Consider the following 24,535-nt stretch of genomic DNA (forward strand, 5'->3'; position numbering starts at 1 on the left):
CCCGCCAGATGTTCAACCACCAAGTAAATGGCCTGATGTCCCAGCCATGGCCAGAGGCACAGAGCCTCCTGACAAAAGGTCCAGGACAACACTCCGCCCTGTTTGTTGCAGTACCACATGGCAGTCGTGTTGTCCGTGAACACCTGCACCAATTTCCCTTTGAGAGCGGGAAGAAATGCTTTCAATGCAAGCCTGATCGCCCGGAGCTCCAAAAGATTGATGTGGAGCCCAGACTCCGCCGGAGACCAGAGACCTCTGATCTCCGCCTCTCCCATGTGGCCACCCCATTCCAGAAGTGAAGCGTCTGTCACTACTGACAGATCTGGCTGGAGAAGGGAGAGGAATCTGCTGTTGACCCAATCCTGATTCGAAAGCCACCACTGCAGGTCTTTCGCAGTCCCCTCCAAGAGCTGGACCATGTTGGAGAGATTTCCCTGATGCTGCGCCCACTGGAACTTCAGGTCCCACTGCAGAGCCCACATATGCCATCTGGCATGTGTCACTAGCAGGACGCAGGAGGCCATGAGGCCCAGCAGCCTCAGAGTCATTCTCACTGAAACCCAGGATAGAGGCTGAAAGGTCAGAATCATAGCCTGAATATCTTGGACTCGCTTTTCGGGAGGAAGGGCCCGAAACTGCACTGTGTCCAGAACAGCTCCAATGAAAGGGAGCATTAGATACGACAGGCGCGACATCAGCACGTTTATAGTGAACCTTAGTGTGTGCAGGGGGTTCGCCGTAGTCTGAAGGTGGGAGACGACTTTCTGGGGCATGTCCGCCTTCAACAGCCAGTCGTCGAGGTAGGGGAAGACTGAAACACCCAACCCACGCAGATGAGCTGCAACCACCACTTTCGTGAACACCTGACGGGCTCTGGTAAGGCCAAAGGGAAGCACAGTAAATTGAAAGCACTTGTGACCTACCACGAATCGTAGGTGACGTCTGTGGGAGGGCAAGATTGGGATATGCATGCCCAATGCTACCATCCAGTCTCCTGGGGCCAAGGCAAACAGGACTGGAGCCAGGGTGAGCATTTTGAACTTCTCCTTTTTGAGAAAGAGATTGAGGGCCCGAATGTGTAGGATAGGACTTAAGCCCTTGTCCTTTTTAGGCACCAGAAAGTAGCGGGCATAACAACCACAACCTACTTCTGGCACAGAGACCCTCTCTATGGCTCCCTTGGCCAAAGGAGCTGTGACTTCCTCGCGGAGAAGTGACAGATGAGTCTCCTTTAGTCGGCCGTAGGATGGAGGCATGGCTGGAAGGGCAGTCTCGAAGGGGAGTAGCCCCTTTGGACGATTTGCAAAACCCACCTGTCCGAAGCGATGTATTTCCAGTGAGGCAGGTGATGGCAAATTTTGCCGCCAACTGGTCTAGACTGGGGGGAGCGGACTACGAAGGCCTGCAGGCTGCAGCAGGGGTGGGGGTGGACTTAGCAGACCTCTGGTTCCCTGTCCCACAACCCCACAGCGGCTGAACAGGATGGGTGGCACTGTGGCTGGGAAAGGGACACGACAGGGAGCCCCTTCTGTGCCACGAAAGGGGCGAAAGGCAGACTGTTGGGGGTGAGGGGCAGTCGAAAGGCCGAGGGACCCAGACATAGCCTGGGACTCCTTGAACCTCTCAAGCGCCGAGTACGCTTTGTCTCCAAAGAGAGAGGTGCCATCAAAGGGCATGTTCATAGGGGTCTGTTGGACATCCCTGAGAAACCATATGTCCTCAACCAGGCGTGGCGCCTTACGGCCATCGTCGACACAACCTATCTACCCAGCGAGTCGGTTGTGTCCAGCCCACATCGAATAGTGAACTTTGCCGCATCTCTCCCATCAGCAACCGCTTGGGAGATGATAGTCTGGGCCTCCTCCGGTATCTGCGGGAAGACGTGTGCAACCGTATCCCACAAGGAGTGAGTATAATGGCCCAAAAGGCATGCAGTGTTCACTGACCGCAACACCAGACTGGAGGAAGAAAACATCTTCTTCCCAAGTTGGTCCAGTCTCTGATTCACGATCAGGAGTTATGGAAGGGAATGCGCCGGATGAAGAGGATGCCTGGACAACGGTGGGGTGGGGTACTGGGAGGAATTTAGGGTCATTCGGGGTGGGCCAATGGCGGTGAGCGATCGTCCTGTTCAAAGGAGCCCCTGTGCTGGGTCTGGACCAAGTACCCAGTAGGACATCAGTGAAGGCTTTAATGAAAGGAAGGAGAGGCTCAGATGTGGGATCCCCTGGTTGAAGCACCTCCGTTAGGAGGTTAGACCTGACTTTAACAGTAGGCTGCTCGAGTCCAAGGATCTCAGCCCCCCTACTGACCACCATAGAATAAGTGTCTCCCTCCGCCGTAGCCACGGTAGGAGGACAAAGCATGCCAGCGTCTGGAGAAGTTTCCAGAACACTGTGTTGCCCAATTCCTGTGCTCAGTCCATATTTGAGCTGTCCTGGTATTCATAAGGGTCCAGGGACCTCTTCAACCCTTCCCCGTATTCATACCCATAAGAATAAGTGTCTGAATCCAACCTGGGGGGAAGAGACCCCATCGAAGACAAGGGTGGCATCAGTTGATGCCGCTCTGACTCCAAGTCATTGGGGATTAGGATTGGGTCGACGTCGATCGTGAGCACAACCAATGTCAGGAGCGTTGATGATTGACCTGGGGAAGGTCTAGGAGGTACGACTGGTGTCGGTATGGTTCTGGTAGCAGATCCGGGGAGGGACCTCATGGACCTGCCCGCATGGAATCCAAAGGGCCCCCAGCCAAACACCCCCGGGCTCAAAGGTGCAGAAGAGGGGTCGGACTGTCCAAAAATGAGAAGTCTGGCTTCACAGAATCTTTCCTTTCTTGGGCAGGGGTCGCTACTGCTCCCAGAAAGTCAGGGAGGCGTACAGCGGATCCAGAAGTAGACTCCGCAGACGGAGGCCTAGAACATAGACGCTCCTCCGGTGTCACACCAGCTGAGCGACGAAGTGAAATTGATGCCTAGCCTTCTTCGACTTCTTCTTCTTACCTGAGTGACCCAACTTGCAGTACGACGAGTGGTGACGACACAGCAAGCCGTCTCAAGACCTTCCTCTCGAGCGAGACCGGGAACGATATGGAGTCGAGTGCCGGGCCGCCATAAACTTGAGGGAATGCTCCCTCAAGGCCTTCGGGTGCATGGCCTGGCACTCGGAGCATGACTTTGGGTCGTGGTTGCGCTCCAGGCACCACAAGCAGATCCGGTGTGGATCTGTCACTGACATCATGCGGTGACAGGCTTTGCAAGGCTTTATACCGGGCTTCAAGGACATCCTCAATGCACCAAAACACTCGACAAAAGTGTCGAAGTCAGTCAAAAATTGACCTAGGGCAGTGCTCTCCATATCAGCGTGTGGTGTGTAAAGAAAAGAACTGACATCATCGCACGGAGGCGGCATCTATATACCACTCCATATGTCATCCGGCAATTACAACGCCAACGACACCCGCAGGGTCGACCGACACTACCTAACGACACGCAAGGGTAATGCTTGAAGAAAACTCTGCGGACCCAGTCTGACGCCTCGGGAAAATTCTAAGGTAAGGAATCTGCAACTAGAAGTCTCTATTAAATATTGTGCATTTGGGATCAAAGCAAGGAAGCACAAAAATTAAACTAGATTGCATATGTAAAGATTCAGATTTATTATATGAACAACTTATGGGCCCATTTATGGTCACATGCTAATAGAAACCTATACGCAAGTGCTTAACGAATAGAATACATCGTAATTTACCTACATTTTCTGTGCATGCTCTGTGGCACACAAAATAAAACTGACTCAACAAGCCAAACATAAACCATCTTGCTTATGCACCCCTGTGCAACAAAATGAATAAATGCGACCTAGCAAAGAGCCACAAAAACTACTATTTGGAGGACATGATAATTTGCCGCTACGAAAGCAATAGTAATCTCAATGTTTACAACAATAACAATGATTACCTTTCATTCACTTTGGCCTTCATATGTAGCACAATCATACTAAAAGTAACAAGGAAGCCCTAAAAATAAACTAGACTTCATATGTAAAGTTTCAGATATACTACATGAACAACTGAAAAACCTATTCATAGTCACATGCTAATGGAAACCTATAAACAAAAACATAATGAATAGAATACATTTTAATCTACATAAGGTTACTAGCATGCTGTCTGGCTCACACAATAAAACTGGCTCAACAAGTCAAACCAAAGTCATCTTTCTCATACACCCCTGTGCAACAAAACAAACAATTGCCATAGCAGTGAGCCACACACAGTACTATTCTGAGGACATGATAATTGGCCACTAGGAAAACAACAATCTCAATTTTATAACAATAATTGGCTTTCATTCTCTTTGGCCTTCATATGTAGCACAATCCTACCAACTAGACTGCATATGTAAAGTTTCAGAATTACTAAATGGACAATTGAAAGACACATTTATGGTCACGTGATTATGTAAACCAATAATGAAATACAACAGATAAAGAGAAATAAATCAAATTAAATCTGATTGCCACTCTGTAGTTATAGTAAGTATTCCCAAAAGATAGGTATTTTTATCGGATATTAGCTCCCTAATAACTTTCAACCCATCTGACGAATCACCACAAAACTTTCAAGACCTATAGCATTTATCTACATTTTGTAAAGCTGAGAATTTTTGTGGTGAATCATTAAGAGGGTGAAAATATAAAAGGGGTCCCAAAAAGTATTTTTTCAACCAATGCATTTTTTTTTTATAGAATATTGCATTTGATGTAGCAAAAAAATGGCTGAATGGATTTACATAACATTTGGTAGGATTATACATTATGGTGCACAGGTGATGCTTTTTAGGTACTACAGTTAAATAGATTAACTATTTTTTAAAGTTATAAGGCATTTAAACTTGGTGATATCTGTCACTGCGGAACTTGGCGGGATTTCACAAACGTTTGTGAAACTACCACAGTGCATGGCCGTAAACGTATTTAATTTTTTTTTTTTAAATAACTAGGTTTCCCTATCTATTAACACTTTAATAAAGTGGTAATAGGTAGGGCACCTACTACTTACCTATATTTAAGGCCCTAACACTGAACACAGCCAAAATATAGTGAAAACAAAACAGCTGCCATTTCATTCTCTACAAACAGCCATTACCGGATTATATACTGGCTTGTCATTGCAATTTACCATAGCATAATGAAAGTTATCATGGTATACCACAGCCCAAAATATAACTAACACGTAGCTGTATTACTGGATTGCGGTACCCTTGAGTCACGCATGGTGTCACATGGGCAATGCAATAATTAAGTCAGATTTACAAAGGAATGCAAGGCCACCATGCATGGCCTTGCATTGATGTGAAAATCTGGAGAATTGCAAGGCAGTGCAATTTGCTGTTTTGCGTTACTCTGCACACCATAATCTACACTGCTGCTAAATTTCACATTCATCCATATTCCACACCACTGTACCCACTCCTCTATATGCTATTCCACTCTATGTCACTTCACACCTCTCCACTGTACAAGACACCACTTTATTCTATTACACTGTATGCAACGCCACTACATTCTATGCTCTTCCAGTACATGCATCTCTATTCTACATTTCTCCAGTCTACATCACTCCACTGGACTCTATTCCACTCTATGCCGTTCTACTGAATACCACTCCACTCTATTCCGCTATATGGGACTCTACTCTACAACTTGCATTGTATGCTATTCTACTTCATGCCACTCCACTGTACGCTACTCCACTCTACACCAATCCAGTGTATGGCACTCCACTCTACGCCACTTTATTCTACGCTATTCGATTGGACCACACTCCAATGTACGCCAGTCCACTGTATGCTGTCACACTATACCCCATGCCACTCTACTCTACATCACTCCATTATATGCCACTCATCTATACACTATTACACTCTACACGTCTCCACTGTACAACACTCTGCTCTACAGCACTCTACTCCACGCTATTACTCTGTCCACAACTTCACTCTACACTAGTCCGCTCCACGGTATTACACTGTATGCAACTCCTCTCTAGGCCTCTTCAGTGTATGCCACTCAACTGTATGCCACACCCCTATACGCTACTCCAGTATATGCTATTCCACTCTATGCCCTTCCACTGTATGACACTCCACTCTATGCCACTCCACCCTACCCCATTATGTGTTAATTCACTGAATGTCACTCCACTTTAAGCCATCCCAGTGTACTGCATTCCAGTCTACACTACTTCAATGTATGCTACTCCTCAATACGCTATTCCAGCCTTTGCCATTCTACTGTGAACCACTCCACTCTAAGCTATTCCACTATACACTACTCCACGCCACTCCAGTGTACACCACTCCATTCTACGGTAGGCCATTGGGCACCACTCCATTTGACTCGACAATATGCTATTTCACTCTACCTCTACTCCACTGTGCACCACTCCACTGTATGCCACTCCACTGTATGCTATTCTACTCTACACTATTCTACTCTATGCCACTCCAGTGTACATCACTCTACGCTATTCCAATCTATGCCACTCCACTGTACGCTATTAGATTGTATTCAGCTTCAATCATTGCCCCTCTACTGTAAGGTATTATACTCTACCTCCACTCCACTGTATGCTATCACACTCTACCCCACCCCACAAAACACCACTTCAGTTGACACCACTTCACTGTATGCCACTTCAGTGTATGCTACTACACTATATAGTGTTACACTTTACGCACTCCATTGTATGCTACGCCATTCCAGTGCACTGTCCTCCACTCTATAAAACTCTACTACACTCTCTGCCACTCTACTAGACTCTACTCTACTCTACTCTATCCCCATACTCTCCACTGTCCAAATCTGCACTAGACTCTATGGCTGTACACTCTATTGTACAATAGTATACTCCACTCAGCAATGGCTTCCAATACTGTACAACATAGCACTCCACTCGACTATATGAAATGCCACTCCAATTTATAACTGTTTCCTCAAGTCTACGAGACACCACTTTAACGAATGCCACCCCACCCTACGCTAATCCACTGTACCCTACTACACTCTACTGTATATCACTCCATTCTACGCTATTCAACTCTATGCCACTCCACTCCCTCTTCTACACTCCACTGTACAGTATTTCATTGCAAGCTATTCCATTATATGCTACTCCACTTTACGGTAATGCACTCTATGCGACTCCATTGTATGACACTCTCCTCCGCTCCACATAACTCTACTCTACAAAAGTCTACCACACTTCATAGCAATCTACTCCACTCTATCCCCGTACACTCTGCTGTCCAACTCTATACTCCACTCTATGCCCATACACTTCAATGTACAACACTCTATTCCACTATACAACACTTTTCTATATGACACAGCACTCTGCTCTCCTGTATGGGATCCCACTCCAATTCATAACAGTTTACTACCAACACTACGCCAGTACACTCCAGGCGACTCTACTCAATGACACACCAAATCACTCTATTGTACTTTACTCCACACTGTTACACCACTCCACTCAACTCTACGAGACTTTACCTCACTCTACCTACTATACAACAATCCACTCTACGCAGCTCCACTGTTTCACAGACTACTGCACTCAATGCAGCTCTGCTTTAAAACACTATTTCACTGTATGCTACTCTGACACTTTACACCTGTCTATACCCCTTCAATCTACTGTACAACAGTGTAGAATACTATATGCCACTGTACAATAATCGAGTCCACTATAAAATACTGTACGCAACTCTTTATATGCCACTGAACTCCACTTTACTACAATCTACTTTGACACACTACTCCACTCTACTGTACTACTCAACTGTATGCCTCTCCATGTCACTCAATGTCATTGTACTTTATAATACTGTATGCCTATCCACTTTATCACACTCTACAATACTATACAGTACAGTAAACAAATCCATATTACAAAAATCAACAAAACTGTATGCCACTCTACTATAGTTTACATCACTTTCCAGTACTGTACAATGCCACACTACACTCTACTGTACAACACAGTACTCCAATTTATGGCACTTGATTCAACTGCATGCTTCGTCACTCCACTATGCTGCACTCCAAGCCACTATGCAACATGCCACTCCACTCTATGACACTTTACTGCATTCTACGCTACCCCACTCTAGTGTACTCCACTCCGCTATACTACACTTCATCCAACTCTACGCCACTGTACAATACTCGTCTCAACACCACTCCATTGTGCAACACTATACTCCACTGTATGCAGCTCTACAACACTGTACTACGCTCTATGGCACTCTACTCCATCCACTCTACACCACTGTACTACACTGTATGACACTCAACAAGCGCGTCAATTTCCCTCTACAATATGCCACTCCACTCTATGACACTCTCCCCCACTGTTCCTTACAAACTACATGACACACTACTTTACCATACTCCACTCTAAAACACTCTACTGCTCTCTAAGACAGTTTACAACACCTTACTATACTGTTCAACATGTGATTCCACTGTACAACTTGCTGCTCCAATGTATGAAACTACCCTCCACTATGTGAGATACCATGCCCATATACTATATAACACTTTCCTACAGTGTACAATACACTCCTACACTTTACTCCTTTCCAATCTACAATTCTTCACTCTATGACAATAGACTTTACAAAACTCTTCTCCACTATACTGTATGACATTCCACATAACTCTCCACTTGCAACACTGGACTCTACCATTTGAAACACATAAAAAAAAAAAAAAAAATCAAAGAAAAAGACAAAGGTTAAAGCTTAGTTATAGTTAGGAAAACTTATATTTCCTATACAAGTTAAAACTACACAAACTTTAAAAATTCTAAAGTTATATTTATAATTTGAATTTGCAATTTATGCGAGGACGTGAGTTACAATTAACTTAAGGCATGAGTTTTAGTTACTAGAAATAACTATAACTGGTGAATTTCAGTGATTGTTTTAGCTCAAAACATGATGTTGTCACTGACATTTTCACTAAACTATAAAATAGTTTTAAGTTTGTCATTTTAGTGAATTTCTAGAGTCTTTTTTAACCTAAAGTAATACTTTATTGCCATACATAAAGCCAACCCCTGCCGCACATGGCCGAAGCAGAGGCTGGCCTGGCCTTGCAGCCAGCAACCCCACGCTTCGCCCCCCAGAGAGATGCGTGTGATTGGCCACAGGGTTTCCATCCACCCACCCACTGCAAAAAGCCATCAGCTGTGCATGGCATGGGGCTGGCCAAAGGGCCTGGCCTGCCGCCAGGCCTCAGGTCCAAACCCTTGCGAGCAACCAACCCCACTCTATGCAAGACCTTCTGGCATACACCGCATGCAGTTGTTCTCTAAGATTCTAGCTGCACTCAGGTAGACTTATTAACATTGCCAAGAGTCACAAAACAAAAATATAAAAAGTGAGTTTGTTATCACCTTTCTCCCAAAAGAAAGTCACAAATGTTTTTTATTCTAAATACATATTTTGTTAATTCACACAATGCAAAGTTTAATAATAGTGATTACTATAAAATGTTTAATAAAGATTTAATTTTAAAAAATCTGTGAATTTTCTTTTAACAGTTTTTACTATTGCATTTTGTTAACTGACAAATGTTTAAAGAAAGACTTGTAGACATATGGTTTTGTGTTGGTTTTTTTTCAAATAAAACCAATATGTCTCCGAGTCTTTCTTTTGACATTCTGTAGACCACAAAAGGTAATCTCTTCCATCCATGGTAAAAGCTGCATTGTAAATGGCTTGAGTGGTAAAGGCACTGTTATGAAGGCTGTATCCCCCAGTTGTGAAGAAAGCAGGTGGGAGGGTGGTTGCTCAAAGTACCACCTGTCATCATCATTATAGGATGGGGAAAACCCTTCCCTATCATTGTTGTCTCCACACAAGGCTGGCCCTGGTGAGATTTGTAGGCAAAAAGCTGGTGTACTGCCTGTGTTCAATTGTGCAGAAGGTGAATTCCGTCTGACTCAGATGGGTTCATCAGAGGTCTGTGACACGTTAACATTTAGACCTTGCAGAAGTCAAGGCTTGAAGTCAGACACCACAGTGGGGTGCAAGTTTCCTCCGGCTCTACTGGTGTTGACACATGCCAGTACAGATTTAGGTGCCAGTCTCTCTTCCAGCATGGAGTCCAAAAAAAGATAACAGGACCCAGACGGCACTGAGGGCAAACTCACCAGGACTAACCTGACTGGGAGTCCCTGCGGATTCACAGAGCCCACTGGCGACCCAGAGGAAGCCAAAAACATGCCTAAGATGAACAGCATGGTTTCTCGAATGGCCTGTACCTGCGGCAAACTCGACAATGTACCTAGGAACTAAAGGTGCATCAGGAACAGATATGGTATTGGCTCCTCGATGGAACGGGAGCAAGTCCTGGAGGCATGATGATGCCCTTGCATCTTCTTTGGAGAGCAAGAGTGGCAGAAAGGGGCATAGTCCCTCTTGGGCTTCTTAGGTTTCTTCCTGAACTTATCAGAGGACTTCAATCATGAGATATATCCGCCTCAAGAACGAATTCAAGAGTAGGTCCTGGCCTTCGGCTTTACCCTGGTGGGGTACTGGTGCAGAGCCTTCCGCTGCTATTGAGAATGGTCGTAGGTTTCATCTGGGCGCAGTTGTTGCTGGTCATGGGAAAAACCTAAACACCAGAGGCACACCTCACGGGGATCTGTCACAGACATCTGTTTGCATCAGACCCTTCAGACTTTGAATCCTGTCATTTCAGGGGGGGTGACATCCCATGCACACTCAAAAATGTGTTGAAGAAAATTCTCTGCACAGAGGTAAGAAAGAAAGTGTGGAGCTCCGGATCCTAATTTGAAATAGCAGAAAGAAAGGAACGGGTAGCGCTTACATGTGGCTCAGTTTTTCACTTCTGGAGTGTAATGACGTTGATATGGAGTCGCACAGTGCCACCTACCAGAGCACAGCAGCACTGCTTTTGAGTTTTCCAGGTCCAAACAGACGCCTGAGGAAAATTCACAGGGTGAGGAATCTGTGGTTGGAAGTATCCACCCCAAAATTGTGATGTACGTTTGACAGCTGTGAACAAGAACACAGTACTTAGAAATGTTTATTGATGCCACACAATCATAAAATAAACCTGTAAGATATTCACAAGCAAACAGGCAATATCACTCTCACAAAGAGGACAACTTACATTACAATAAATATGGAAGCAGGAAAAATAAAGTTGCTGCAAATTATGAGGCCAGTACTTTTTCTTTGTACATCATTCAGCTGTACATCTGAAATCGGTTTTCAGAACCAATTTGTTTACTGAAGTAACAATATAAGCCTGGTTACATGTGTAGTTCAAAACTCTTTAGCTCATTTTTCTGCCTCAGCAAATCTACTGGAAAATTTATCTTCCGCTCAGTAGTCCACCTTTTATCACACTTATGCTTCTACACTGATTATGGGAGGACGCCACACCCACCCAATAACGTTGTTCAAGTTTCCCAGTTTTTCTTCTTTACTTTAACCCTTTTCTCTTACTCATGCAAATCAGCAGTGAAATGGCAATTGTGTTTCTAAATTACACTGGGTCGCTCTGCAGTCTGGCTCCTACCAATGGCATCAGTCCTTGCACATGGCCCACACACTACACTCCCCTTCTGTGAACACAGCATGCTGTTCTGACTATGGCGCCACCTGCCTTCTGACCACCCACCACCATACCTACAACCAAGTACAACTCGCTAATTGCTAAGCCTGCCCCCCTCACTCCCCGCCCGCCCTTTCATTAACATTATACAGAAATACACATAACAGTTACATTTTGGTCATTATAGTCATATTTTTTAGCATACTTACTAGATACCATAAGAATGATAATGGGGATATCCAAATTAATAATAATAAGTAAAAATTCACATATATATAGTTTTGTGGGTACAGTATGCAATGCAGGATATTTTGGACAACAACACATAACTCATGAAATGGACCCACATCACCTACCTGTACACCACAGAAAGCTCAATGGTGCTAGCAACTAATACACTGTAGTCCTCAGGGTCTTTCTGCTCTCCAGAGTCCCCTGCAGGCGAACAAAACAGAGAACCGTGTCAACGCTACCCCTAAACAAACATAACTAATATCTGCCATGGTGCTCTTTGCATTTATTACCTTCTTGCACGTCTTCAGTCTCCCAGTAGGAAGGTAAGGTGAACACGAGGACTCTGGAGATAGGACCATCCTGCTGAATGTTCCAACTCTGCAGAACCACTGCAAACTCAAAGTGTTATTAAATCAATGAGGCATCTCTCTCGATTCCTGGAAAGTGCTGTTACATGTCATATGATCTGAAAAACATCTAACATCTAGAAAATCTGTAGTAACATCTTTCTTATTCTCAATCTTGCTTTCAATATAACTTTTCAACAGTTTTAAAGGAGTATCATATGGAATGCCATTAATCAGTTAGCCTTGTAGTCTGTGCCAGCCAAATGTGCACTAGAAAGAAACTCACTAGTAAATGCACTGATACTCTATAGGGAAAGGCGACTCTCACAGACTGAATAGGTGGCACAAGACAGTGATACAGCGACAAGGACAGCTGCTTACAGGGTAAAACATTGGTACTGGACTTAGAGTAATGTGATATGGGCAATGCTCCTCCAACTGTAAAATTACATAGCTCTTCTCTTTCAGAGTAATGCTGCTGTAAAGGGCACTGGGCTCCCTAAATGACATTGCCTTGAAGGAAATTGCTGTTCCCATCACACAGAAACAGCAGGCTAAGAGAAACAATCGCTATTGTAATAATAATAAACAATGCTCTCACTAAGTGCAACTCTACAATGTGTACTGCCTACACATGGAGACTAATGCAGTGCACTTCTCTAAAAGAATGACACAGTTTGTGAGAGCAGTATGCCTCAGGACAGACAGCGACCAAAGGCAGTCTGCTCTAACACAAATAAACTACTAAGGTACACCTTTCACACTGATGTTTCTGAATGGAAAACGAATACTGAGAAACCACATTGTAGAAAAACAAATCATAGAAAACCAATTTTAAGGAAATTAAAAAAAATTAAAAAAAAAATTAAAGGAATCATTTTAAAGGAAAGCTAACGTTAAGGAAACATCCAAAATTACATTAAACTTGGATGGAGTTTAGGACTATTGTGGTGTCTGTAAGGTTCAGGATGGGTAATGTATAGGCTGATGAGGGCTTTTTAGGGGTCCGGAATATTTGAAGTTAAGGCATAGAAAAAGGTTTTTAGGGCTCAGACAGCTGAGGTGGAGTGTAGGGTTATTGAGGGGTTTTAGGGTTCACGGATGAGTGATGTATAGGTGTGTTTAAGTTTCAGGGATGGGTGGGGTGGAGTGTAATGATGTTGAGGGATTTAGGGACTGAAAACACAATAAGAGAGGGGGAGTGTATGCTACCACAGTCCTCCCAAAGTAAAGCCCCAAAACACATAAAGCCATTGGAAAATGGCAAATGTAGTACTACTGGGCTGTTATCATGAGCCAAAAGGTGCTGTTACGGCCATGTAAAACTCAGGAAATGGACCAGGAAACATCCCAGAGCAATTCCTGTTGCAGCTGTGCAGATCATAGTAACCGTGCAAGGGCTGTGTAGTTCTGGGGCCGCTGCGGATCATGGGAGGAGTAGTCACATGCATGTCCAACAGCGGCTCTGAACAGGGATCAATGTCAATGTTTTCAACATACGAGCTGTATGCCAGTGGGGCTCTGTATACATTGCAGCGAGCCAATTTATCTTCCGTAGTCAGCTGCCAAGCTTGAAAGCTATGGCTGTGGTGACCGAGATAGACATACCTCACATAAATAGTCCGCACAGTCATGATGATCTACACAGCTGCAGCAGGAATGGCTCTAGGAGGTTTCCTGTTCCATTTCCCTGGTTTTACATGGCCATTACGGCACCTTCTGGCTTAAAATAATGGCCCAGCAGCACATTTCACATTTTTGGCAATTAGATCTGCACCATCAACAATGGTTTCTACCGCCATGGCAGGATATATCTTCTGCAACGCCACCTTTATCCAACTCCGTTCTCTGAGGGCAGACACAGTATTAGTTGAATCATGTAAAAGCAAAATTCTTTTTGACCAGATTTGGGGCGTAGCAATATCGACCCTCTCCTGCAACGCTCATACTGAATACAATCCCCAGACTATAAAGAGACAGCCAGATGAGGCAAATTAATCAACCTCTACCTCCACTTTAAATATGGGCCACAGCCATCATTGCAGTTGTACCTGTGGTTGGGTAAGGATGGATGAAAGGTGCTCCTGCACAATGTACCTCTTGATGCTGTGAGTACTTGATAAATTCCTCTAGAACTAGGCATTACACTTCCTGGGCATTACTACCCTTCTTTTATCACATATGATTACTTTTATCTTTTGTTACATCCCCATAGCGGGCATCTACTTTGGGCATTGCAAACCCAGCGCACCAGGGTAGCTTCATATGTGACCTATGAAATTGCAGGCTGAGATATACAGGGAAGAGAATATTGTTGATAAGTACTACTTATTGTTTCATAATAAATTGGTGTGTGACTTCAGAGGAGAGTGTCCCTCCCCAGATTGATTGGGAATATCCCCTTAGTGATAAGGTTTGTGACCAGTCAAGCCGCTCTGCATGTTTGCCTGTCACTTTTACAGGTGTGTTCATGAGTGTTCTGTGTTTTTCTGTCTTTTCACATGAACTCTTTGACCTCTGCAAGTAACATGTGCCAATACCTGATTGATAAAAAACAATCCCGATTTTTGTCTGTGTATTGTCCTAGGTTTACTAGCACTAAGACCAGGTGGGATTCACTCTTGTCCTTGTTCAATGTTTTAACTTTTTATTATTTACTATTTGTTAGTCTAGGCCCTTAGAGGTCCTTGGCCTTGACCAATGTCCATGACTAATATAAGCAACTTTAAATGGGGCAGAAACATGTTTGCAATAAGACGATGGTCTGAGCAATTGTAATCTCAGTCCATTGGGTAGTTGGTTTTAGATGCACCAGAGGTCACCACTAATAATGGTGAAAACCCGGTTACCTCTAGGTACTTTTAACTTTATCTGGATCCCCCTGTTTTGTCAAGGAAATTATCTCGCTTAAGAACTCCCTCCACTGGGTTTACTAGGAGGTCGAGTCCGCCCTGGTAGTATTGTCCTACAAGGGAGAGGAGAGGCTGCATAAGATAAAGCATGTCACTTTATATGAGTGAGGCTTCCTGTTCTAAGATTGATATTTTGTCTCCTCTTGGGCTTAACCCTATCCACGCAAGAATCTTGGTAATTTAGGTATCAGTGATTTGTAACATAACACTGATAAAAACAGTGTTGAACAAGCCACCATATCTGAATGTCTTTGAGGGATTTTAGGGTTCTTGGATGGGCAGAATGTAGGGCTGATGAGGGTTTTAAAGGTTCAATTATAGGTAGCTACTGGTGGTGAATAGTTTTTAAGGTTCAGAATGTGGTGGGGTTTAGAGTGGTGAGGGGTTTTAAGGATTCAGAGATGAGTGGAAATGTAGATGTGGAAAGGAGTTTTTAAGGTTCAGGGATGAGTAGTCTAAGGTGATGAGGTGTTCTTAAGGGATATGGATGGCTGACATTTAAGGGTGGTGAGGGTTTTTTAGGTTTCAGGGATGGGTGGAATTTGGGTATGCAGAGATGTTTTAAGGGGTATGTTATTGGCGAGGTTTGTAGGAAGCTGGCTATCTATGTTGTGTACCAATGTATGGGACTAAAATAATAAGCCTAAAGGCTCTCTTTTGTAGTAGTGTGGGTGGGCCGTAAGCTTATCAGAGGAGAGTGTTAAGCATTTATTGCACACACAGAGCCAGTAGGTAAGACACAAACTCAATACAGAAATCCAACACCAATTTGTAAAAATAACACAGATTTTTATATTATTTAAGACACAAGACCATCGTAGTCAGGTAAGTACTTTTTAAGATTCTGATTTTTCAAGACTTCGAAAATGCACTGTGTTGTATCTTTGAAGCCATAATGTTATCCTGTGGGGGGGGGGGGGGGGAAACATATATTGCATTCGGCACTTAGGAATGACTTACAAGACCAGTCTTCAGGAGTTAAGGTGAGCATAGATCAAGATCCGAGGTACCACCAAGAGTTCACTTTCGGAGGCACTGGGGCATCTGGGTGCAGAGCTGCATTCCTGCATCGGGTGTCTTATTCACTTCAATGGGAGACGGTCCTGGGGAAAAGAGGCTGCAAGTGGAGACTGGGTGACAATTCCGGCTGAACCCAAAGGGGGCTTAAGTCTTGAGGGTCTTGGGCACACAGGGACACCTTCGGTCCACTTGAACTCAGGTTGTGAGGCTCGTGAGGTGTGGGGCTTCAAGGTGTTGGGTCACGTTGCTGTGGATCCTTACGGTTCTTGGTTTCTACAGACAGAGGTTGCAGGTGGCTAATGGGGTACCAGTCTGGCCAAACTCAAGGCAGGAACTGGGGGGGGGGGAGGAGGTGAGGGGGGGTCCTCCAGAGAGCCCGATAGCCAATGGGACAGAGTACCCAAATATACGAGTAGTGTCTGCAGATGGAAGGAAACAGCTCCTCTGTTCCAAGGGAGATCTTTCCTGGTTATTGAGGTGCTGGGTAGTCCTCCAAGCGTTTTGGAGAGGGTGCCCAGCTCTTGGAGAAGTTGGCACAGCAAATGTCGAAGTGCAAGCAGCCTGGTGGAGTTTTGTGCCAATCTTTGGTGCAGGTCTTCAGTTCTCACTCTCTTCGGTCTGTCTTCTGTCTTCATCGGTTCCCAGTAGTCGAGTCTTGAATTGATAGATTTTCCTAGTGTCAGGGGCCTCTCTAAATGCCCAATTTGGAGGTGTTAAGGGGAGTGAAGGTCAGTAGCCAGTGGGTTACTCACCCTGGGGGTCACTACGCCTCCTAGATGACCACTTTCTGTGGAGAGTGGGCATCATCCTGTCCCAGAGATCCTAATTCACCACACACAAGATGGTGGAATTCTTTCCATGTTCATTTCAGGCTGCCCAGCCTTAGGGGTGTGCCCAGCCTGTAAGAGTAACATGGCTCCTGATTATCTAATTTCCCACGTATCTTGGTGTCAAATGGGCCTCATGGCAGGGGGTTGCCTCTCCCAGGTGAGGAAGAAGCTGGGTCGCATATCAAAAGGGACAGGGACTCTGAAGTGCCTGGCCTTGGTATGCAGATTTACTAGCTATCCTGTTGGTGGAGGTGATAACACCACCTGCCAAAGCAAGCAATGTTTCTGACCTCAGAGTGTAGGGCTCTCACCTCCAGGGAGTCAGAAACCTGTCTGTGGTGGCAGGCTGGTCGATACCAGTCAGCCAGCACACTAGAGGACTAGTAGGATTTGGAGGGCACCTCTAAGGTGGCTTCTGGGTGCATGTCATAATAAATCTAATACTAGCATCAGTATTGATTTATTAAGATGGTGTTTGATAACAAACACCGTTATTTTCCATGCAGCCATAGTGCAGCTGAGTCACTCGTGATGACCCACATCCAGTACATATTTGAAGATGGCTTCCTGGTCCCTAGTAATACATGGACATAGAACTAGACATCACATGGGCATATACCATCATGGAGGCATGCCCTCACATGTATTATAATGCACCCTGTCTTAGGGCTCTTAAGGCCTGCTGTAGCAGAGACTTATATATAATACAAACAGTGAGTTTGGTATGGCACAGAATGAGTGTGGCATGTTGTGTTTTCACTCAGGGCCCGCACCCTGACATGCAGTCTGCATTGGCAGGCTTTGTGCAATTTATCAGTGGGTCCCTTAGGGTGGCATAAGTTATGCTTCAGCCTTTAGGGACCAGACCTTCTTTAGTACCCAGGCCCTAGGTACCAGGAGTTCCATTTACTAGGGACTTAGGGGGTGCTAAAGTCCTTTGACAATTGTGAAAAATACAGACATAGTTTGTTTTGAGGGAAGGCGCACTGACACGGATGTCTGGTTAGCAGGCCTCAGTGCACTGTCAGAGTCGTAAACTAGCATCTAGTAGTTCTAAAGGGAGCAAAAAGTGGCAGGACATCTGTAAAGAATTACAGTTTCCTACAGGGTTTATAAGTAGAAAGGGGTATTTAGGGTTCAGGAAGGGGTCGAGTTAGGGGTAGGGAGTGATTTTATGGTTCAGGTATGGTGGGTAATTTTGGTAGAAGGGCTTCAGGGATGAGTGTAGCTTAGGTGTGGTGACAGGTTTTAGGGGGCAGGGATTGATGACGTTTAGGGGTTCTGAGGAGTCAGCAATGGATGGTGTTTACTGGTGGTGATTGGCCAGTGAATTAAAATAATCTGAAGAAATTGTCTGATAATGTAAAATAAATAAATATGAAATAATGTTCCCTAAAATAAAGCACTAAAATAAATATCGACAAAACTGTTTCTGAAAGAAAGACCACTGCATTTACACATATAAAAATAAGCAATCAAGAGCCGATTTCAACCAAAAAGACAATTTATGAATTGGTTTCTACGAAAAGGAAAAATGCTATTAATTCCGATGATCCCCATTAAACTGTTTAGATGAAATGGCTTCTCAGTAATGGTATTCCATGTAATCGTTTTTCTATGAAATCACATACAACCTTCTCACACAAAGTGACAGCATAACATGTATCTGTAAAGCACACATTAATCCTGGAGGGTATTTTGGAGCAGCTGTTAATTATTACTCAACTCAATGGTACTCATGTTATCAACTACAGAATGATAAAAGGTTCAGTAGACACGGTTGTATTTGAGCTGTAACCTTGAAGTCAAACACAGATCCCTAAACCATTGGACTGGGCTTTATGACACTGCAATAAAACACCCTCACACAACAAATGTTTACTACGGTACACTTCTGTCGTACATCGTCACTGTAAGAAAATACATAGATTTCACACAGTGACATTGTACTGTGCCACACATCTCTATCGAGATCACTGTACTGAAGCATACATTTCTAATAGTGATAAAGAATGGAGGTACACTGCTGTAAATCAGTTAGACTGCACTAAAACACAATGCTTTTACACAGTGACACCATTTTAAGGTAGACTGTTCTTAGAGAGATGTACTGTATTAAGGCACACTGTTCACACACACTGAAACTGTACTGAGGTATACTTTTCCAGGCCTCGAAAAATCATAAAAATGTTACTAGACCTGCAGGTTGAGTAGCTTGAATACTCTACTCGACCCGGAAACGGGTCTCAGATTTTGTGATCCTAGGCAAATACTGTATTTTACAGTCACCTCTTTCCTCATTCTCACATATGAGTGCACCTCCTAATATGTGAGTTCAGCATTCCTGCTGTAAAAACAAAATCCTCTTTTGTTTGATTAAATACACTAAAGTTTGCTCCATGGTAATAAATTTAGCCCACGTATAGGGTACACATGATCCATGCATGACTTGCCTCTTAGTTTACTAGTAGCTTTGCCATCAAGGAAGGAGTGTTTCTCAGTTTATGTTTAAACACTCACTTTTAATAAATATATTACTAAAGCATGATGTGGTAGCGCACTGTCATTTACAGACCGTAAATTTCCAAGAAATGTCCAAAAACCTTCGCACTAACTTGCAGCTTTACTGATAAAACTATATAGTTTATTAACAATAATCTGTGAAAATTGGGTTTCAGAAAACATTTATCATTTGCACATCCCAGAGTAAAGTGCTCTGACTTTTTGAGATCCTATTAAAATATTTTTTTCATCACACAAAAGTACAAAAAATGGTCTTTCACAGCTACTGAAATACATTTTGAAATGTTTGTAAAGTTGACTTAGTGATATACATTTTTTCTATTAGGAAAAACCTGATACCAACAGCCATTCATTTCACCATACAAAATCCCGTAACTCTGCAGTCACAAGGAAAAGTACTTGCATTGCAAGAAGACAAACTGACTTTTGACCTCCGTCTCTGAACACAGAGCAAATGTGACAAGAATAAGATTTAAAGGCATCTCAAATGCTAATTCAGTTTCTGACTTAACAGAACACATGTTATTTGTCCACTCGCCAGAAGGGGTGAGTAGGATCTAAAAATAGCTCGACCTCATAAAATAAAACTCGCCATAGCAAGTGGTCAAGTAGATTTTTCGAGCCCTGCTGTTCTCACAGTGTCACTGTGCTGCAACAAACTTACCTCACACATTGACCATACTAGAACAAACTACTCACAAAGTGACAACATATGAAGATACTCTAGTATCAGAATTCTGGGAGATTAATATCACAGCAATTATTTTTAGATCTTTCTCTTCGTAATGGTGACATTAATAGAGGATGAACTTTTCAATTTCATTGGTTACTAATTTTGTTTTTTTTATTTTGGCTGTTGGCGGCAGAGCTGCTTCATAAACTCTGCTGTGCTGGTTCCCACCTCTTTTGCCATTTATTTTTGAGGAATACAAATTTTAACTCCATTTTTTGGTCAAGCCTAGGCACCGCGCATGGGCTGTGTGCAGGACATGCTTTACTCAGTCTAAGGCCTTACCCACGCCCACTATTGCCAATCGTTCTTTGCTGTGCTTCTCTTAAATGCTTCCTTTTCAATGGTGCATCTTTCTAAATGTCCCTCCTTTGTGTGCCTGGTTCCCTCCTGGAAGATTTCCTAAGAGAACATTTTTGTACGCCATCACACTACATTCAAGTGTGTTCAAGCTTCCTCCTGCTAGACCATGTGAAGGCCTCTGCTCCCTCCTCTTATCTGGGGATTGCAGCCTTAGTTGTTCCTTTAGTTGTCCATACCAATGAGTTCACATCACACCAGTCAAAACACAGTGTTAAGGAAGGCAATGAAGGTTTCATTTATTCTAGTGCCTCTGCTGTGGTATACTTAATTGGTGTTTCCCAAGCCACTCCTCCCTCCACTGCTGTTTTTTAAATAATTGATTCTGTGTGCATGTTTTGCACCCTCTGCACACAGTCATCAACTTTTAGTCTTCCTCGTTCTAAAGCCCCCTAAACACTGCTGCAGCTGCTTCTCTGGTCCCAGTGGTAAATCTTCATTTTTAATCCTATGGGCAGTGCTGCTTGCTGCTTCTCTGATCCAGTTGGTAATTCCTCATTTTAAGTCCTCTAGACAATGCTGCAGCGGCTTCTCTGGTCCCAGTGGTAATTCATCATTCTTGGTCCTCTGGACATTGCTGCACCCATTTAGTCATTCTGAGTCCTCTAGGCAGTGCTGCTACCTGCTTCTCTGAAGCCAGTGGTACTTACTCATTCCTAGTCCTGTAGATAATGCTGCAGGTGCTTCTCTGGTCCCAGTGGTAATTCCTCATTCTTAATCCTGTATAAAATGCTGCAGTTGGTTCTCTCGTCCCAGTGGTAATTCCTCATTTTAAGCCCTCTTTTCAGTGCTGCAGCTGCTTCTCTGGTCCCAGGGGTAATTCCTCATTCTTAATACTCTAGACTGTGCTGCTGCTGCTTCCCTGGTCCGAATGGCAATTCATCATTCTTATTCCTCTAGGAAGTGCTGCTAGCTGCTTCTCTGGTCCTGTTGGCAATTTCCTCATTCTACGTTCTCTAGACAATGCTGCAAGGTGCCTCCCTGGTCCCATTGGTAATTCCTCATCCCAAGTCCTCTAGACAGTGCAACTAGCAGCTTCTCTGATCCCAGTGGAATTCCTCATTCTCAGTGCTGTAGACAATGCTGCAGCTGCTTCTCTGATCTCAGTGGTAATTCCTCATTCTTAGCCCTCTAGGCAGTGCTGCAACCTGCTTCTCTGGTCCCAGTGTAATCTCTCATTCTATGTCCTCTAGACAGTGCTGCTAGCTACTTTTCTGGTCCCAGTGGTAATTCCTCATTCTAAGTGCTGCTACCTGCCTCTCTGATCCCAGTGGTAAGTCCTTGTTCTTAGTTCTGTAGACAATGCTGAAGCTGCTTCTCTGGTCCCAGTGGTAATTCCTCAGTCTCCGTCCTCTAGGACGTGCCGCTAGCTGCTTCTCTGGTTCTCTGGTAATTCCTCGTTCTAAGTCCTCTAGACAGTGCTGCAGCTGCATCTCTGTTCGTACATCCGCTATACTCCAAACCAAAACACATAGGTAAAAGAGATTTTCATATACGATGCCAATAGCTGTAACTCTCACACTTGCAAGACCTTTGCGCATTGCAAATGCTTGTTTCTGTTCCTATCCCTTCCCTCCATACACAAACGTTTTTTTATATTATTTTTGTATTTACTCCCTTTATTGACCTAGCCCCTCAAATATTTGCCACTTTCTTACTGTTCACCTAATCCCTTTACATTACCTGTCACATTCAAAATGCTTTTGATGTAGATCTTTCTTTCATAAACTTGATTATCATTTCACCCCTTTAACCCTGTACCTAGACAATCTCAGTTACAGGTGGTTCTGAAAGGCTCAATATTTGGGGATTTTCTGTATTCCTAATGGCTGGGGTGGGTTATTAGGATCAGGTCAAGGGAGTTCCAAAATCCAGGTCTTTGCACACCCATAGAACTGCTCCTGTTTTCCATTCTTTAAAAAACACACAGGTTGATCTGATGTACCAATAGCTAAAATCTGTGTTTGGTATTCAATGAGGAGTCTGCTTCTATAGGTGGGATGGTCCTTTGCATCGGTACGCTTTGTGGATAGTGCATAGGGCTTTGAACTTATTTCCTGCATCTACATGGGGCAGTGTCGAGCCTTAATATAAGGTAGGTATGCTGTGTTTCCACATTCCAATATTAAAGCTTATTGAGTCCTGACAACGAATGTCTGGGGGAGACTACAGTAAATCATGTTACAGCCGTAAAGACATTCCAGAGTGATGTCTCTGGAAACCAGGATTCTGTGTTTAGTTTGAAAAAGTGATGGACTTTTACAGAGAAAAGAGAGTTGTATAATCACACCCAGTGCCACAGCATAGACATAGGGAGCAAAGGTGAGACCAGTGTAGAAAAGGTGTAGAAAAGAGTTCCTAAAATCCTCTCTTTTGATGAAGTTTGGAGAGGTGTTCCAAATTTTGTAGACTAGGCATATGGTGGAGCATCGGCTTAAGAGTTCTGATTACTAAACTCTCTGGCTTGATGCTTTCCTTCATTCTGTATATCACATATTCCGGACATATGGAAACCTTGATTGGATTCCCTGCCCCTTGTTCCAAGTTTAGTGCACTTCAGTTATCTTTGGCATATATTTAGAAGTTTACCTAAGGAGGTCAGCTGCAGGGCACACATACATGCTGAAAGGAAGGCCCAAGTGGGAAGATCATAGAAAAATGCCACACATCAGTGAGCCTGTGGATGATTCACTTGACCCAGTTCTACATTTTTGGCTGCCGCTAGTGGAATGATGTGACTCAAACCTTTCCAGGAGTTCAAACCTGGTTGGCATTGTCTGGTTGGCGGTTTCATAGGCCTCAGGCAAGTCCAGGAGGATGAGGGCAGTTTACTTGTCCTCTTCCTGGGAGAGGAGAAACGTTTCTATTGTGTAGGCTGAAATGCTTTCAGGGCCTCTCAATGGTAAAAAAACAGATCGGTAGTCATAAAGAATGGGGCCGAGTTCCGTGTTCTGTTGAATTTGTACAATTTGCCTTTGGAAAGGAAAGTTGGAAACTGTCCACTAGTTGCCTGGTGTCCCGTGGTCAGCAGCTGTTTTATTTAAGTAGTCCGATGATGATACACGTTTCAGTAAGGATGTGCATGTTGATCAGGGGAGTTATGTCTGCCACTAGAGGGGATTACATTTGCTTGGGGGTTGCAGCTGAGCAAGGGTTGTATGAAAGCTTTTGGGGCCACCTTCAATACATCAGTGGATTCCACAATTTAGAACAAAGTGAAGGAGGACTGAAGTTATTGAGCTGAAATGGGACATGGAAGGAAGTGAGGCACTCTCAGGGCACTAGTAATGGAATTGCTAATATTTTTCTTTTTTATCTGAGGGATAGGAGAGACCTTCACCATGCTGCTGGGATATGTATGTTGGTAGTTAAGGCATCATAGTTAAAAGTTCATCATAGATGTCAGAACTATCATTGGTTTAGTATGTTTACCATTACTCTTGAGAGCTTTGTCGTAGCCTCTTCTGAGTCTCTTGCAAGTGCTTTTGTCCTCCACACCCTGAGGCTTAACAGGCTAAGCCACTGTCCTTCAGGATTCCACTGGCACATTTCAGCAAGTTTCTTATTGCGGGCATAACATTTGCTCTGCTGAATACTTAGGGCAGCGCACAACCTGTTTGAATCCCAGGGCTTGTATGTGAACACGGGTGTCTTAGGCTGGTCAGTAAATGGTACAGTTTTTACACAGCAATAGCAAAACAGGTGCTACAGGACACTGTTCCCAAAGAGCAACAGCAGGTTTAAGGGCACACGTTTTTGAGAGCAATGTTGACAATAGGGGCATTGCATTCCCATAGTGAGACAGCTTTAGGGAACACTACTTTCTAATAGCAAAACTGAGCCAAGAGACACTGCTATTACTAGGTAACGCTTCTCTAAGAGACTCTGCTCTCACAGTGATAGTGCAAGAAGCACTACT

General features: G+C 43.9%; 1 protein-coding gene across 1 annotated transcript in view; it reads right to left on the reverse strand.

The window, feature by feature from the left end:
• KPTN (kaptin, actin binding protein) overlaps positions 1–24,535 on the reverse strand; it is a 152,138-nt gene that overhangs the window by 18,881 nt on the left and 108,722 nt on the right. Inside the window, exons 8-9 of the mRNA XM_069207497.1 lie at positions 12,185–12,283; positions 12,017–12,095 (exon numbers count right to left, since the gene is read on the reverse strand). Coding sequence (XP_069063598.1) covers positions 12,017–12,095; positions 12,185–12,283 — 178 coding nt within the window. The remainder of the gene's footprint in view (positions 1–12,016; positions 12,096–12,184; positions 12,284–24,535) is intronic.

The sequence above is a fragment of the Pleurodeles waltl genome, chromosome 9, assembly GCF_031143425.1.
Source record: "Pleurodeles waltl isolate 20211129_DDA chromosome 9, aPleWal1.hap1.20221129, whole genome shotgun sequence".
Lineage (NCBI taxonomy): Eukaryota > Metazoa > Chordata > Amphibia > Caudata > Salamandridae > Pleurodeles > Pleurodeles waltl.